Genomic DNA, 14,126 nt, shown 5'->3' with positions numbered 1-14,126 from the left:
TACTTTTTGCCACGAGTTTTACAAAAGAGGATCCTCAAGTCGTCCCTTAAATGTGTTGTCAACCACCGCGCATTTTAATGGGTTTACAAAAGTCGCCACTTGCGTCGATGACGGACAAATTGATCCGAGTTTCGCGGGGAAATATGATATAATTAAGAGTGTAAACCAAAATTTATTTCCATGATGATGTGATCTATCAAAACGATAACTTTTCATTGCTATTCCTTGAAATTATAAACATTATACTGAAATGTATTGGGAAAAAGTGGATCGCACTGCTTTTGAAAACCGATTAAACTGCGTCCGATGTAAAACAAAAATCAACCTTCTATAGGATGGAATTGGGCCTCCACTACGGAGTTACCTTGCTTTTTGCCGTGGCGGAGTGAGGCCCAATGAAACATGGGTACTTCCTTCTACAGCAAAAAAAGTCTTCACAACGAGCATCCAACAAAGACCACAGCACCATATTGAACTACGCAGTTGCGTGACTATGGGGGGGATGAGGAGAAAGATCCTCCCGCCAAAGCCTCAAAAATAAAATAAATTATTTAAAGCTATTATCTAGTTTTGACTAGCAATTATGTCATCTTCTTAAAGTTAAATCATTAGTGCCAAATCCATGTAAAATGTATTTTCAGATATGTCATTTTTCAAACATTTTCTATTACCCCTCCCCCCGCCCCCGTCGCAACTCCAGGCCATCCCACCCCCCTCCCCTTAAAGTATATTTCTAGTTATGCCACTGGAACTATGTATAGAGATCTTTTTAAGTATACTTTTTAATTAACACAACCAGCTCGCATGAACCAAGTCGTTACTATACTGTACCTGCTGCATCATGAGAAATGCGCAATTTCATACGAATATGTAACCGGGACCCTTCTGATACCACGCTCTCCCAACATGTAGTGAGCATAAAAAGATAAGTTCGCATTATTATTTAAGTAGAGGGTCTTCTCGAGCAACAACACTGCGAAAATGCACTCTGTCAACGTAGGTACTCACCTGGCATCTTGGATGCGTCCAGCACCGACAAGTACGTCGACGAGCGAGGACCAGACGTCTGTCCTCTTAGGACATGCGACCAGCACGCCCTCCAGCAAAGACTGCGCTCGGTCCACGGAGCCACACTCGCTACGGGCCTCCAACTGCGCCCAACGGCAGATCACCTCCACGTCTGTGCGCCAACAAACATAGAGAGTAGAGGAAGAGAAAATATACAAGTAATGTATAAGTAACAATAACAGAAAACAGGGCGAACTTTCAAATACCAAATGTAATTCCATTACTTTTCCAGATATTCCGGACTACCACTAGAATTTAACAATAGGAAAAACTTTGATTGCAAGAAGTTAGCCTTGAAACTAATTACGTATAATTACAAAATAAAAACTAACTTTAACAAGGGGTCGTACACTCATTTTCAAGGCCGCTATACACGGTGAATGATCATGCGAATTATAATGCTGAATAATCATGCCATCATTCACGAGATCATGCGAGCAAAATAGAACATGTTCTAATTTTCATTGAATGATCATGCGCATGACGGTTCATTCGCGAATTTTACCGTAATACACGGCGAATGATTTCATTCACATGATTATTCGCAAGATAATTCACCATGCATAGCGTTCTTCAAACCCAAAATCTCAATTCATCAAAAGGATTTGCCAGATGTAAGAGAATGGTAAGTTACTACGAAAAATAATAACTTCCCCATTCAACCATTCTCTTGCAAGTTAAAATTAATATAAAATTAAAATTGAGGGGAATGAGGCATGGAGGGGATTTTGATAAGGCCCAAAGGCGCAATGATATGAAACCAGGACTTTCGGGTAAGTAGTCAAACGATCCAGTCTCGAACGAAAAATAATTTGCCTATTCCCGAATAGAAAACCGCCTTGCGCTCTTGACCGCTGATGTTACAAAATTCCCCAACGAAGTTATTCTCAATCGAATTTCGGCTCTACGCGAGTACTAGCAGGCGACTCCGAAAAGGATCACCACTGGCTAGTCCGCTATTGTTCCAAAAAACGTCATTAATGTCTGAAGAGATAAACGACTTGCTTCTTAAAGGAGAATACAATTTATGCGGAAAAAATATTAAAGAACACTTCCCAAAAATATAGCTGAGTATTTTCACAGCAATCATTAGGATACCAGATAAGCGTGTAGTAATATCATCTCTCAATCTTTGCCTGAAAAATGCACACTTTCGCTTCTAGATCATACAGTTTATTTTATTTTCTGATCTGATCAAAACATACTCAATGGAAAAGTTGTCCGACTCCGAAAGATATGTTACGTGAGTGATGACCTACATGTCTCCCGGGAATAGACAATAAGAAGGATATTACCAGAAAAATATCATCCAAAATTCAATTCATCAAAAAAATTTCTACAGCATATTTGGAAATAATTTTATATGAAATAATGTTGCAACCAGGAATGGAACTGCGAGATTAAGGTATGGTTAATACAAAATTCTATGAAAGTGTTCTAAAAAGATGAGATTTTCCTTTTATTTGATCAAAAAGTACAAAAAATAATCTGCCACAGCCCTACTGGATTTCTAAGATGCATGACACATCGTATATTTCTTCGAAACAAGGGTAACTTGGATAAAGGAGATCAGCGTAGTTGGCGAAAAAATTTACAATAAAGCATAAAATAACAGACTCAATAGATTTTTTTATACAAATACTGTTCTCAGATAAAGAAAACACATAACACGTGTACTTTACCCTCTAGCACTCGTATAACACGTGTACTTTACCCTCTAGCACTCGTTACACCACGAAGAAGGCGGCACAAAAAAGGAAAAAAAAAACATAGGGCATTGAACCTCACTACTATTACACGCCTCCACCCTTGCACCGAATTAACAACCAGGAAAAATGCGTCATTCACTCACAAGGAGGAGACAAATGGTGGGCTCAAAGAGAAGATAATGGTAGAGGAAAAAAACTCGATGCGGGGCCAAAAAGAAAATCTCGGCCCCAGCAGTGCGTGGACGCCGGTTTCTTCAGCGCATTCCTCCGGCTAGGGCGTTTGCCCCTGACAGTTTATTTGACTCGTTTCGCCAGCCCCGTTGCTCCGGGTCCTCCCTCGTGCGCTCAGCGAGACGTGAACCCCAACCTAGAGACGCGTCGGGGTTAACGTCGCGACGGCCACTGCCGGCAGCCTAGCGAAAACAGCAGCACCTCAAACCCTCGACTCAAATATAAACAAAAGCGCGGATTGGCTTCTGCTCGTGGGACCAAGCACGGACTATTACCATGCTATATGATTATGAAGACTGTGTTGTAACCCCCCGTGCAATTAAATTGGTTCACTTAAGCCACAACAGGAGGGATCCGCATTCCTCCGAGGAATAAGCTATACAGTGAAATGCCTTTATAACGAACGCCAGTGTAACGAAATATTCAGAATAACGAAATTATTTTCCGTGCCCTTGTTTTTCCTATATTGTTTAACATAAAAGGGTACCAGTTTAATGAAGATTGTTTTGGCTGAAATTCTTCATAACGAAGTAATTGGCGAACTATCACCGGTGAAACAGTGTGAAAAAAATAACAGATTTTTTTAAGAAGTGACGGTTGCAAATAGATTGTGTACAGTGACTGTAAAAAGGGTTTATAATCTGAAATTCTCCACGAAATAGTAGCTTGTAAATAGTGTGTTATAGTTTGTTCATCACAAACCATCACAAGCGAAAAATTATTCACAGATTAAATAAATGAGTTTTACATAGAAAAATACAATAAGCCCTGATGAAGGTAAATTAATACACTGATACGCCGACATAATTCTGAAGTGAGGAATTTTAAGTATAGCTGACCAACACTCCAGAGAGAACATTAATAACATAATTTTCATTTCCTAAGTTTTCCGAAAATAAAATTGAAGTCGAGGGTTTCAATGTTGGCAACAGCCTTTTCTTACTTCGCAGCCACCTAGGGCGCTCTTATTCATACTTACTCTGATATGAAACCAAGACGCATGACGAGTCCATTTAAAAATCGGCACGTTTTTTTCGCCCAAAGGGACTCGGGTTCGCACACTCGCCCAGAGCAGAGGTCATGGATCAACGAGGCAGATTAATTTTTCACCGTTTGAGGTGGTGGCCAAATGGCCCAGACCTAGGATGACGGGCGTAATGGTGCGGAAAGAGCTCGAAAAAGAAAACAAGGAAGCTGAACGCGGAACTCAAACTCGCAGTTAGACACGGTGGGCACTTTAGCGACGGAAGGGAGGCCTACTAGTACCCAATGGAATTTCCAAAACGGCCCCACACTCTGGGGCGCAGCTAGAAATCAAGGCTAGTGGGGGTTTCAGGCGCAACTAATATGTACTGGGGTGTCTGGGGGTGTGGTATACCCGCCAGGGTAATAGGAAGGTGCGATGGCCCTCTGCCAGAAAAAAATTAAGGTAAATGGTTCAAAAATGTTGTTTACGGCCTTCTGAGGGATATTTTGTTAATACTCACACTATTCTATAAGCAATATTAATCCAATTAAGTAAAATAGATTTAACTTAAAAATTTCTCTGAGCTCTAGGGGGGGTTTTATCCCCCAAACTCCTCGCTGCGCCACTACCGACACTTGTGGTAACATTACACTGTGGTAACACTTAAATGCCTCTCTGGAAGGTAAGAAAATATTTGCAAGCGCGGGATAGACTAACGGCTTGGCATTTTTAGACCGAACAGCGAAATCGTGGCTTTTGCCATACGGAAAAAAAACCACGTCTAAAAGCATCCAAAAGCATCTAAACACTTTAAAGCTCACGTATTTGACAAACTTTTCTCACCTCGTGCCAACGATCGTGTCTACATTGATGGGGGATCGGGTTGATGTTGTGGCTTGAGTGTTGACTTCACATCCCATGGCCCAGGGATCAAATCCTGGCGATGGTAGAAAATTTGGAGAGGTTACCCTATCCCGGCGTTTATATTGTGAAGAGAGAACTTCATGTGCCACTGATCATGTTGACAAGGTATGGTATAGTATAACACGAGGGCGACCGAAAGCTAGTGTCATTTGGTTCTAGTGGGAAGGGCAGGGAGGGAAGGGTGGAGAGAAACCTGGCGTCAGCATTACCTTAATAATATCGAAAGGCGTCACGGGGACCACGTCTTAACGTCCTATCTGACGGACGGAGTGCTGCGCATGGATCGTCCTCCAAATAACATTCAACCTGGGATCGGGTGACCTCGAAAAATTCTCTGCCACCACACCAACCCGATCCGCTTACTGACAAGGGTTTACAATTTAAACATAGGTAAACTAAAAGTCTGAGGAAGATGTCCTGACTTTAAAATGAGAGAACGCCATGAATAAATAAAAAAATACAACCGCTTGGAAGGTAGTGATGCGTCCTGTAAATGACACGTAAATGCAGTGTTCCAGCCCTCCTGTACACTCCTTCCAGGGGAAAAAGACATGACACCGCGCCCAAACATATGCTTTCACGCGAGGAAGGACACTAAATTCGAAGAACAGATGCAGGCGATAGCCATCTCGGGAGTGACAGTCATGAGCCATGAACACTGCTCCGCCCGCGTGTAACAGAGGGCAGTCCGGAGTAGGCATATTACCCCACGACACAACCCAAGGAAGGCACCATTCCATCCCGTAGAAGCCAGATTCTTGCTGCCACTTAGTGAGCGTTTGAACCCATTTCCGCCCACCGCAGTCATACGGCTACATCCTACCATTTTGAGCATTCTTGAAGAAAACTTGCACTATTTTTTCATGTCTAAATTTCACGAATATGTTGTTGAAGCCTGTAATAACTCTTATTAGTTGATTTCTGAAGCCGGTCAAAATAAGCCCATTGACGGAAAGGGATGGATGCGAACCGGAAATTCAATGCGGAGGTCTACTGCCTTTATATTACACGCAAGGATCATAAAACTAAACAGGAAATGGAATTTTGTAGATTTCCTTCATCCAAAAATACTTTCCCTGAAGATTCATCCATTCTATCAAGGACATTAGTATAAATTGAACTACATTAGCTTTTGATCTCGTTGCCACCCAGTGTACCTATATGGCTACGGGTCAAGCTTTAGAAAAAAGTTGATGTATCACCAAAATTTCACTGGATCACTAAAGACGGCCATGGTAACAACGTACCTAAATATCTTCACAATTTCAACTTTAAAGTTTTCTAGGCGGAAATGGCTCGATCAATTTTTAAAAATGCCCGCAGCGCGGCGATGGATACACTGATCCATTAATTCTAAATACTTGCAATACAATATTTTCTCACCAAAGAAATATCACTGAACGGTTCTGATTATGATATATTATATCGACACGAATATAAATGCCGGTTAACAGCCCTAATAAGAGCTTAGTCCCCCATAAAATTCGGATCACTCTGCTCGACAGCGACGCTAGTGGCAACTTCGGTAAATCCATTTGAATTCGCGGTGGGTGAAAACATAATTAGAGATAAACTGTAGAACAGACAGATTCAGAATGTCTTTTTTCCACGATCAATAAGAGATTATAACGGCAGCGTAAGAACTCATAAATAGATAAGATGACTTATAGTATAACCTGCTAACTTATGTAAAACTTAATGTATGGTTCTTAATTTTATTATTATTTCTAACAGAATATGGTAGAATAATTTGCTAGTATGCGTGGCTTTTTTTGGACTATGTGGTGTGCATGTGGAAGTCCAACTGCATGCTACATGCTGGTGATTGATCACCCCCTGCCAAACACCCTAGAGGTGACTCGCAGGGTATTATGTAGATGTAGATAACTAGCGGCCAAAGGGACAATCCTATATCTGTTGCATTCATGATCCTATCCTTATGCATACATGAATCCAGTCACATCTGCCACTCAAACACGTACCCTCGACATACAAGGTCATGCTCACGTAAGGGCAGTGGGAGGTAAACACGGCGAGGGCGGTGCGAGCAATGCCAAGGGCAGTCAGTCACCCAACCGACGTGAGGGAGCGATGCACGACGACACTTCCTACCAAGGCGATTTTCGATGGGCGTAACGCGCTCTGAGTAAATATACACAAGGTCTTACATGATGGTTGCGCATAGTGCCGTAGCCAGGAATTTTGTCCGGGGGTGGGTCCATAACCGGGCGGGAGAAATTTTTATAAAAACATGGTACTAAGTAGAGTGTTTTAAACTATTTTTAGCACTTTTCATTATTAAAAAAACCTTCATTTTCCAAAGAAATCTTTTGTAAATTCATTATTTGTCAATATTTGGTTTTCTTTTGATGCTCTCATTCATTAAATAACGCGCCGAAGGCGCTGTCTCGCTGTCCCGGTGAATTCCTTCACCCTAACTCTTTTGTGATGCAAAGTAAGCGCGCTTTTATATTTGCGAAGTAACCAAAAGCTGAGGACAATGTTGAACTTCGGTATCATTAAGGGAAATAGAAAATAAGCAAATGAAATACATTTTTATAAAACCCCGATACTTCCTTTGATGAAAATTAGAAGTTAATGGAAATAAAATTTTCAAGCGTGATGAAGCATGTTATCGGTTATTCAGAGACCTGTCAGGGAACACGCAAACTAAGATTTTGCCATGTCGATGGCAGGTAAGAACTTGGAGGAGGCGTCCAACAACTTGGGCCATTTGAGTCATAGGGGAGAGTAAAGGGCGTTTTACACAGGGCACGGAATTTCGCAGGCTAGAACTGCATTACTTTCCCTTTATGGCGAGGAATTGTGCGAATGTGCGAACGAAATTAGAAAAGGGGCTATTTAGCCATCTCACGTCCACGCATGCTCGCATGTGTTCTGGCAATTCACCGCTTTACTCCACGCAATTTTGACTTCGCCTTCGTACACATGTCAGATTGTGCTAGCACTTGCCCCGTCTAAAACGGCCTTAAGCATTAGTGGGAAGAAACCTAGCGTCGGCATTAACATGCACTTATCGATAAACGCCAAAGGGACCACGGCCTAACGCCTTAAATCCTATGGGACTGCATAAAGGAGGCCTAATTCCATTCCATAAAAGGTTGATTTCTGTTGCCATTTCGGTCGCATTTTAATCGGTTTTCAAAAATGTCCGCAGCGCGGTGATGAGTGCAATGCGATCCACCTTTTTCCCAATTATTTGCAGTGTGGTCTTTGCCATTGCGAGGAATATCATTAAAGAGTTATGAATTTGATAAATCACACCATCATGAATGTAAATTTTGGTAACACATTCCTAATCATACCTTATTTCCCCGCGAAACTCACATCAATTTGGCCGTCAGCGAGGCGATTGGCGACTTTTGTGAACCCATTTAAATGCGCGGTGGTAAAACACACTTTCTAAGACCGACTTGAGGATACATTTTGTGATATTCATTTGCCCATCCGGCGGACGGATAACTGTACTTGAATGGACCTCCACAAACCACTCGTGAAGTGATCAGGTAGTATCTGTAAAATCTCTGCCACCACCTGGATTTGAGCCCGGTCCCACAGGGTGGTAGGCCAACACTAGGACCAACACATCGAACTCCATTCCTTAGTAACTTTGGTCGCAAGCACAGACGCCGGAAATCTCTCTCGTTTCTATTTACTCTGAGAAGCAGCCAAGTCTCTCACCTCTTTTTACGTTTACCCATTTTTAAGGCCCCAGTCACGTCCGCCGTCAGCTGCACCGCACCTATGCGCTTCTTCAATTTCACCCCTGGCCTCCGCTCTGTCAACCTACGAAGATGACCGCCCATCCCGAATAAGGACAAAACTCACATAAAGAAACGGGCGGTGCCGAGCCTAACGAAAAAATAGAAAACGGGGCAAAAAAATATCGACGTTCCATGGCATCGAGTACAACGTTTTATGTTATTCTAGAGATGAGCTTGAACCGATATACATATATGTAGGCAGCTAAGACATCTTAACCGTTCGTGGAATGTTTACTTTGAAACATGATAAATGAAAAGCCATGATTGAATTTCTAATGATTTTCAAACTAACGTTCAGGCACCGCGTGCGAAATATATTTTATCAACGTATTTAGTGAGTTTGGAAGGAAATAACTTGGGAAATTCATTAATAAGAATTCTTTCCCATTCTCTCGGCACACAAACGATCGATTTCACGATTCCGGAAGAGCAAATAATTGTTTGCATGACAAAAAACACTCTCTAAATGTGTAGAAATATAAAACAATCGACAAACGTTGATTAACATAATTTTTTCACCAAATAATGACACATTCAAACAATTTTTTCGCCGATTTCCTACGCTAATAAAATCTTCTTGGAAAACTGCACGCTGAAAATAATGAGAACTTAAATACAACAAGTAAGAAAGCATGCTGCATCAAGTAACACTAATATTACCAGCATCAAAATCAGTTAGCAAGCGCAGCAAAACGCAAATTAAATAGTCCTGATAAGGAGATCGGACTGCTAGAGAACAAATTCAAAAAATCTCTGGGCAGGAGATCGATCTGTTTTAATTTTTTTGCGCCCATTATGCTAATAACGGAGCAAATTTTTATTTTGAAAAAGATCGATGAGGAAGAAAATAAAAAAATCACTTATTGGGCCAAGCCTGTGGTACTAGCATGTAAGGTCGCTTATCGCCAACGTAGCTAACGAACTCTACACGAACAGGGTGCGGCGATGATATAAAAAATTCCTTCCGTAACGTATGCACCAGTATTCTAAGGAGCGGAGAAAGCATAAAGAGCATATCACTCGCCTTGATCTGGAGTGAAACCAGGATTCCATGAATTTCCGTCATGTGTTCCAACCCGAGGGTGACCTCGTAGCAGATAAACAGCTTGATTGACTGTGTTATTAACGAATTTATACTGCTGCAGATGAATACCGCGCAAAACACTGTAACTATGATATTATGATATTTTATTTCACCGGACTACATTAACTAGAATACAAGTAAGGATGGAATTGAGTACCGCAGAGGATAACATGTGTGGAATAAACACCAGCAGGCTTTAGGATGAATCGGTTGGAGCAAATACATTTACAATTTTAGCTAAAAAAAAACACGTTTTCACCATCAAACACAGTGCGATTTGAACAATAAATGATCGTCGCTACTTATTTCGGAGCGACGTGAAAAACAGTCTCACAGACGCCCGCGCGAGAGGTAATCTAAATGAACACTGTTATGTGGAAGTCCCTTCACCACCAGAAATGAATACGTAGTCTGGTCTCCTTCCGCGTGTATCCGGCAGGAGGAGTAAATTACGTAGGAAGTAGCGATCATTACGCAGGTGAAAATGCGTCCAGGGGCAAGAGGGAGAGGAATGGAATTTTCCGCGGTAACGAAACAGCCATAGAGGATTCGGCGGAATATAAATTACAATAACAACAAATATGCCTACACACACCCTCCGATTTAATTAGCGGCCAATGGTCCCAAAATTTACTCTACGTGTATTTTTGACTAACAATAAGCAACACGATCAAAATGGCAACAGAAGAACTTTTAAATTTTTTATGCACACAATAAACCATAATTTTTTTACTAAATTTCCAATATGGCTGAAATTGGAAGAAATTTATTTATTGCTTACAATTTCTCGCAAATTTCAGAGAAGTCGAACAGCTAAAAATACCACTCATTTATGCATGTACTGCTTTGGGATTTGATGTGACGTCCCAGATTCTGTCGAGCTTCTCATGAAATGTGATGCTGTAACCAATACTCTACCAAAAAAACGCAGCTATTCCTAAATGGTCCTGTCTATGACCAAGAATTTCCTCAAGCGTCTAATCTCTCACGATCGAATGGAAAACCACAATAGCGATTTAGCAGTGACGTGCAGACTAGCGGAGGTGTATACACGCCGTGGCGTAAGAGGCCACCACGAGGCATGGTCTATAACAACCTACTTACGCGGGAATCCATTCACCAATAGCATAGTCTCCTCGCGTGTACATTTCGAAGGGGGAGTCACGTCAGAGGTGAATATTATGTAGGAAAAAGCATGAGTAGAACGGAGTAAGGGGAAGGACAAGAATTCCCCATCGTAGCTCATCTAAACTTCGATGAACCAATGGAATAATACCTTCAACACAAAATGTAACTAATACGCTCCTATGCACCATTTACTATGGGCACCAATATCATTCTCACGCACCAACATCTCTTACATGACGAGATTAATAGGGTCACATACGCAACTTATAACGCTTTCTGTCAAAAATCTTTTCCAAACTTAAAATAGCAACATTGATAAAATTTAAAGATAACACAATAATATTTTCATACGGTGCTGAATCAACATCAAGTCAACGCCTGACATTTTATTTATAGTTCTAGAAGCTGAATTGTCGTCCTAGATTCTATCGAGTTTCTCATGAAAAGGTACGATTTCGCATCCAATACCTACTTTGCTTAAGAAACGCATCTATCCAAGAATGGATATTGCTGGGTTCAAGAATTTCCCCAGGTGAAGCGTATGCACTAAAATGATCGAACGGAACACCGCATCGATATAATAGACGCAGCAATTTCATCATGACGGGAACTCTTGCATAAACTCCGTGGCGTAAGAGGTGTTTCTATAATAACCTTGTTGCGTGGGAGTCCATTCACCGATAGTAAGGCCCCCTCGCGCGTGTATCCGGAAGGGGTCGTCCCGGAAGAGGTGGCTATTATGCAGGAAAGGCATCCGCGAGGCAAGGGTGGGAGGGGGGGGGGAAAGAAAGGTGGTTCATCTTTCTGCAGAGAGAGAGGGGGCCCTGGGGATTACGGATGTGGGATACGGAGGGAGACGCAGCGGCAGCCAGCACTTGACCCCGTTTCCGCGCGGGCCGCCTCGTGAGTGGCCCACTAAGCGTGGGGCGAGGGGAGAGGATCGGAATGCGAGGAGGGAAGAAAGGAAGGATGGACAGACCCATGGAGGGAGGAGGAGGGACAAGAGTCGCGGAGAGGCACCTGCAGCCGACACGAGACCACATCTGCACAACCGCGGGACCAAACGAACGCAGGGGGATCTCGCGTAGAAATTAATACAAGGCGGCATGTTACGAAGGCTTCGCCGAGAGAACAAATACGTAAAGGAAAAGGAGACTTCGTCGATTTCCACTGATTTATTTCGTCCGTACGACATGTTTTACAAATACGTAAATGAAAAGGAGACTTCGTCGATTTCCACTGATTTATTTCGTCCGTACGACATGTTTCGAACCATAGAGGTCATTATCAAGTACCTTATAGTATAGTAAGGTACTTGATAATGACCTCGATGGTTCGAAACATGTCGTACGGACGAAATAAATCAGTGGAAATCAACGAAGCCTACTTTTCATTTTCGAGTATTAACTTCCACATAGTTGAGCCTAATATAAACAATTGAACGGACAAATACGTACTTTTACGCAAATCTTAACTTCGATGAACTAAGGAAATAGTGCCTTCAATACAAAACGTAACTAATACGCCACTATGCACCTTTTACAATGTGTACCAATTTCATTCTCACGCACCTACGTCTCTTACATGGCGAGATTAATATGCTCACATACGCACCTTATAACACTTTCTGTCAAAATAAATTTCCAAATTAAAATTAGAAACATTGCTAAAATTGAAAGATAACACAATAATATGTTAATGCGGTGAAGAATCCACATCAAGTAACGTCTGACATTTTATTCATAGTTTAGAAGCTGATTTTGAAAGCGTAAAGGGAGATCGGGGATGCCGACTTACAAAAAAATATTTGGGGGGCCCAAACCTGGGATCTTGCCGAGGGAAATTGTATGAGTAGTTAGTTTTAAGTTTTTTTTTAAGCATTTTATAAGAGTCATATGATCAACATTACAACCCTGACAACTAGAATATCGATATCTGGATACTTCGGGGAAAATCGGTAAGCCTGACATATTTTTTCCTCACACTCATAACGAATTTTTGAGGGGGTTTGGGCCCCCTCAGGACCCATGGAGTCGGCGCCACTGCTCGAGGTACGAGTTTAATTCGTTCCGTGACCTTGCTCGTACGTCAATTTGCTCATAACTCAATGCAATTTTCCTCAACGAAATTAATTGAAACGCCATCAATCCGTTCCAGCAGCAAAATGGACACCCTAATTGTTGTTGTTACGTATTTTTGAATAAGAAAAATGTATTTTTAAATGACAAATATTTTGTAAAAACGTAATGAAAGAGAGTGGAATGAAATAAAACTGGTTTTATCAAGTGTATTTGTATTTTCGTCACTTAAATGCAACTTACACATAATTTAAATTCTACTGTAGGCGCAGCTAACCGGTCGGCCGTGTGCAGCGCCATAGCCGGCCGTTCCTCGTATCTCAAATTTCGCTAGTATTTCAAAGCGCAACTGTGCTCGCTCGACGACTGGTATCTCGAATATCTCACATGTTAGGGTACTCGTATCTCGAGGTACCACTGTAATATCATTTTATTGCGACGGCACACTACCTCCGCGGAAAGCGTGAAGTTGGTATGTAATAGCAGCGATATTGGTCCAGAAGGAAAAACCTCGGGTATCTACACGAATTTTATGTAGAGTAGTACGGTCAATACCAACTTCACATTTTCAATTCTCTTACTTCTCCCTGATTTCTAGTCCAAATTTTTAATTTCTTTGACTTTCAATTGAATGCAGAGTACTTATGCAAAGGACTTCGTAGAAAAATGCTGCAAGGTACACAGTGGTTTGCGATTTATATATTCCATGAGTAAAATGTTCCAGTCGAAATAAAAAAAACAGCGCAAAACATAAAATCGGAGCAGTCTTTGCTTAAAAATATAAGATTATTATTAATCATCACAAAATAACGAAACTGATCCGAAGCTAGCGATTATTGCAGCAATCTGACTATCGTTTGCACATATTTCCGCAACCCACTTAGTTGGTAACTTGGCCCTCTTGCCCCCCAGGTCAGCCAAATTTTGCGCCAATGACCTCTTTTAGCCTTCTCCTATCTCCTTTCCTGAACGCAAACAAAACCAACTCAAACACAGCAATGCTCCGCGCGATAAACAATCACTCGTACCCGTTCAACTCGTACCATTTTCACCTTCATGATGTCCCTCATAAGTCCCTTTTTTCCTGGTCAGTATCTAATTTTCCTCATTTCCAGGACCAATTTTCAAATACCTACAATATCCTTGACTTCT

General features: G+C 41.6%; 1 protein-coding gene across 1 annotated transcript in view; it reads right to left on the bottom strand.

Annotated features, from left to right (window-relative positions):
* The window catches only part of LOC124154189 (protein RRP5 homolog), a 90,384-nt gene that overhangs the window by 39,819 nt on the left and 36,439 nt on the right, over window positions 1–14,126 (bottom strand). Inside the window, exon 21 of the mRNA XM_046527757.1 lies at window positions 1,009–1,180. Coding sequence (XP_046383713.1) covers window positions 1,009–1,180 — 172 coding nt within the window. The remainder of the gene's footprint in view (window positions 1–1,008; window positions 1,181–14,126) is intronic.

The sequence above is a fragment of the Ischnura elegans genome, chromosome 2 (genome assembly GCF_921293095.1).
Source record: "Ischnura elegans chromosome 2, ioIscEleg1.1, whole genome shotgun sequence".
Classification (NCBI taxonomy): domain Eukaryota; kingdom Metazoa; phylum Arthropoda; class Insecta; order Odonata; family Coenagrionidae; genus Ischnura; species Ischnura elegans.
Note: the sequence above shows the minus strand (reverse complement) of the source record. Positions and strands in the feature narration are given on the sequence as shown.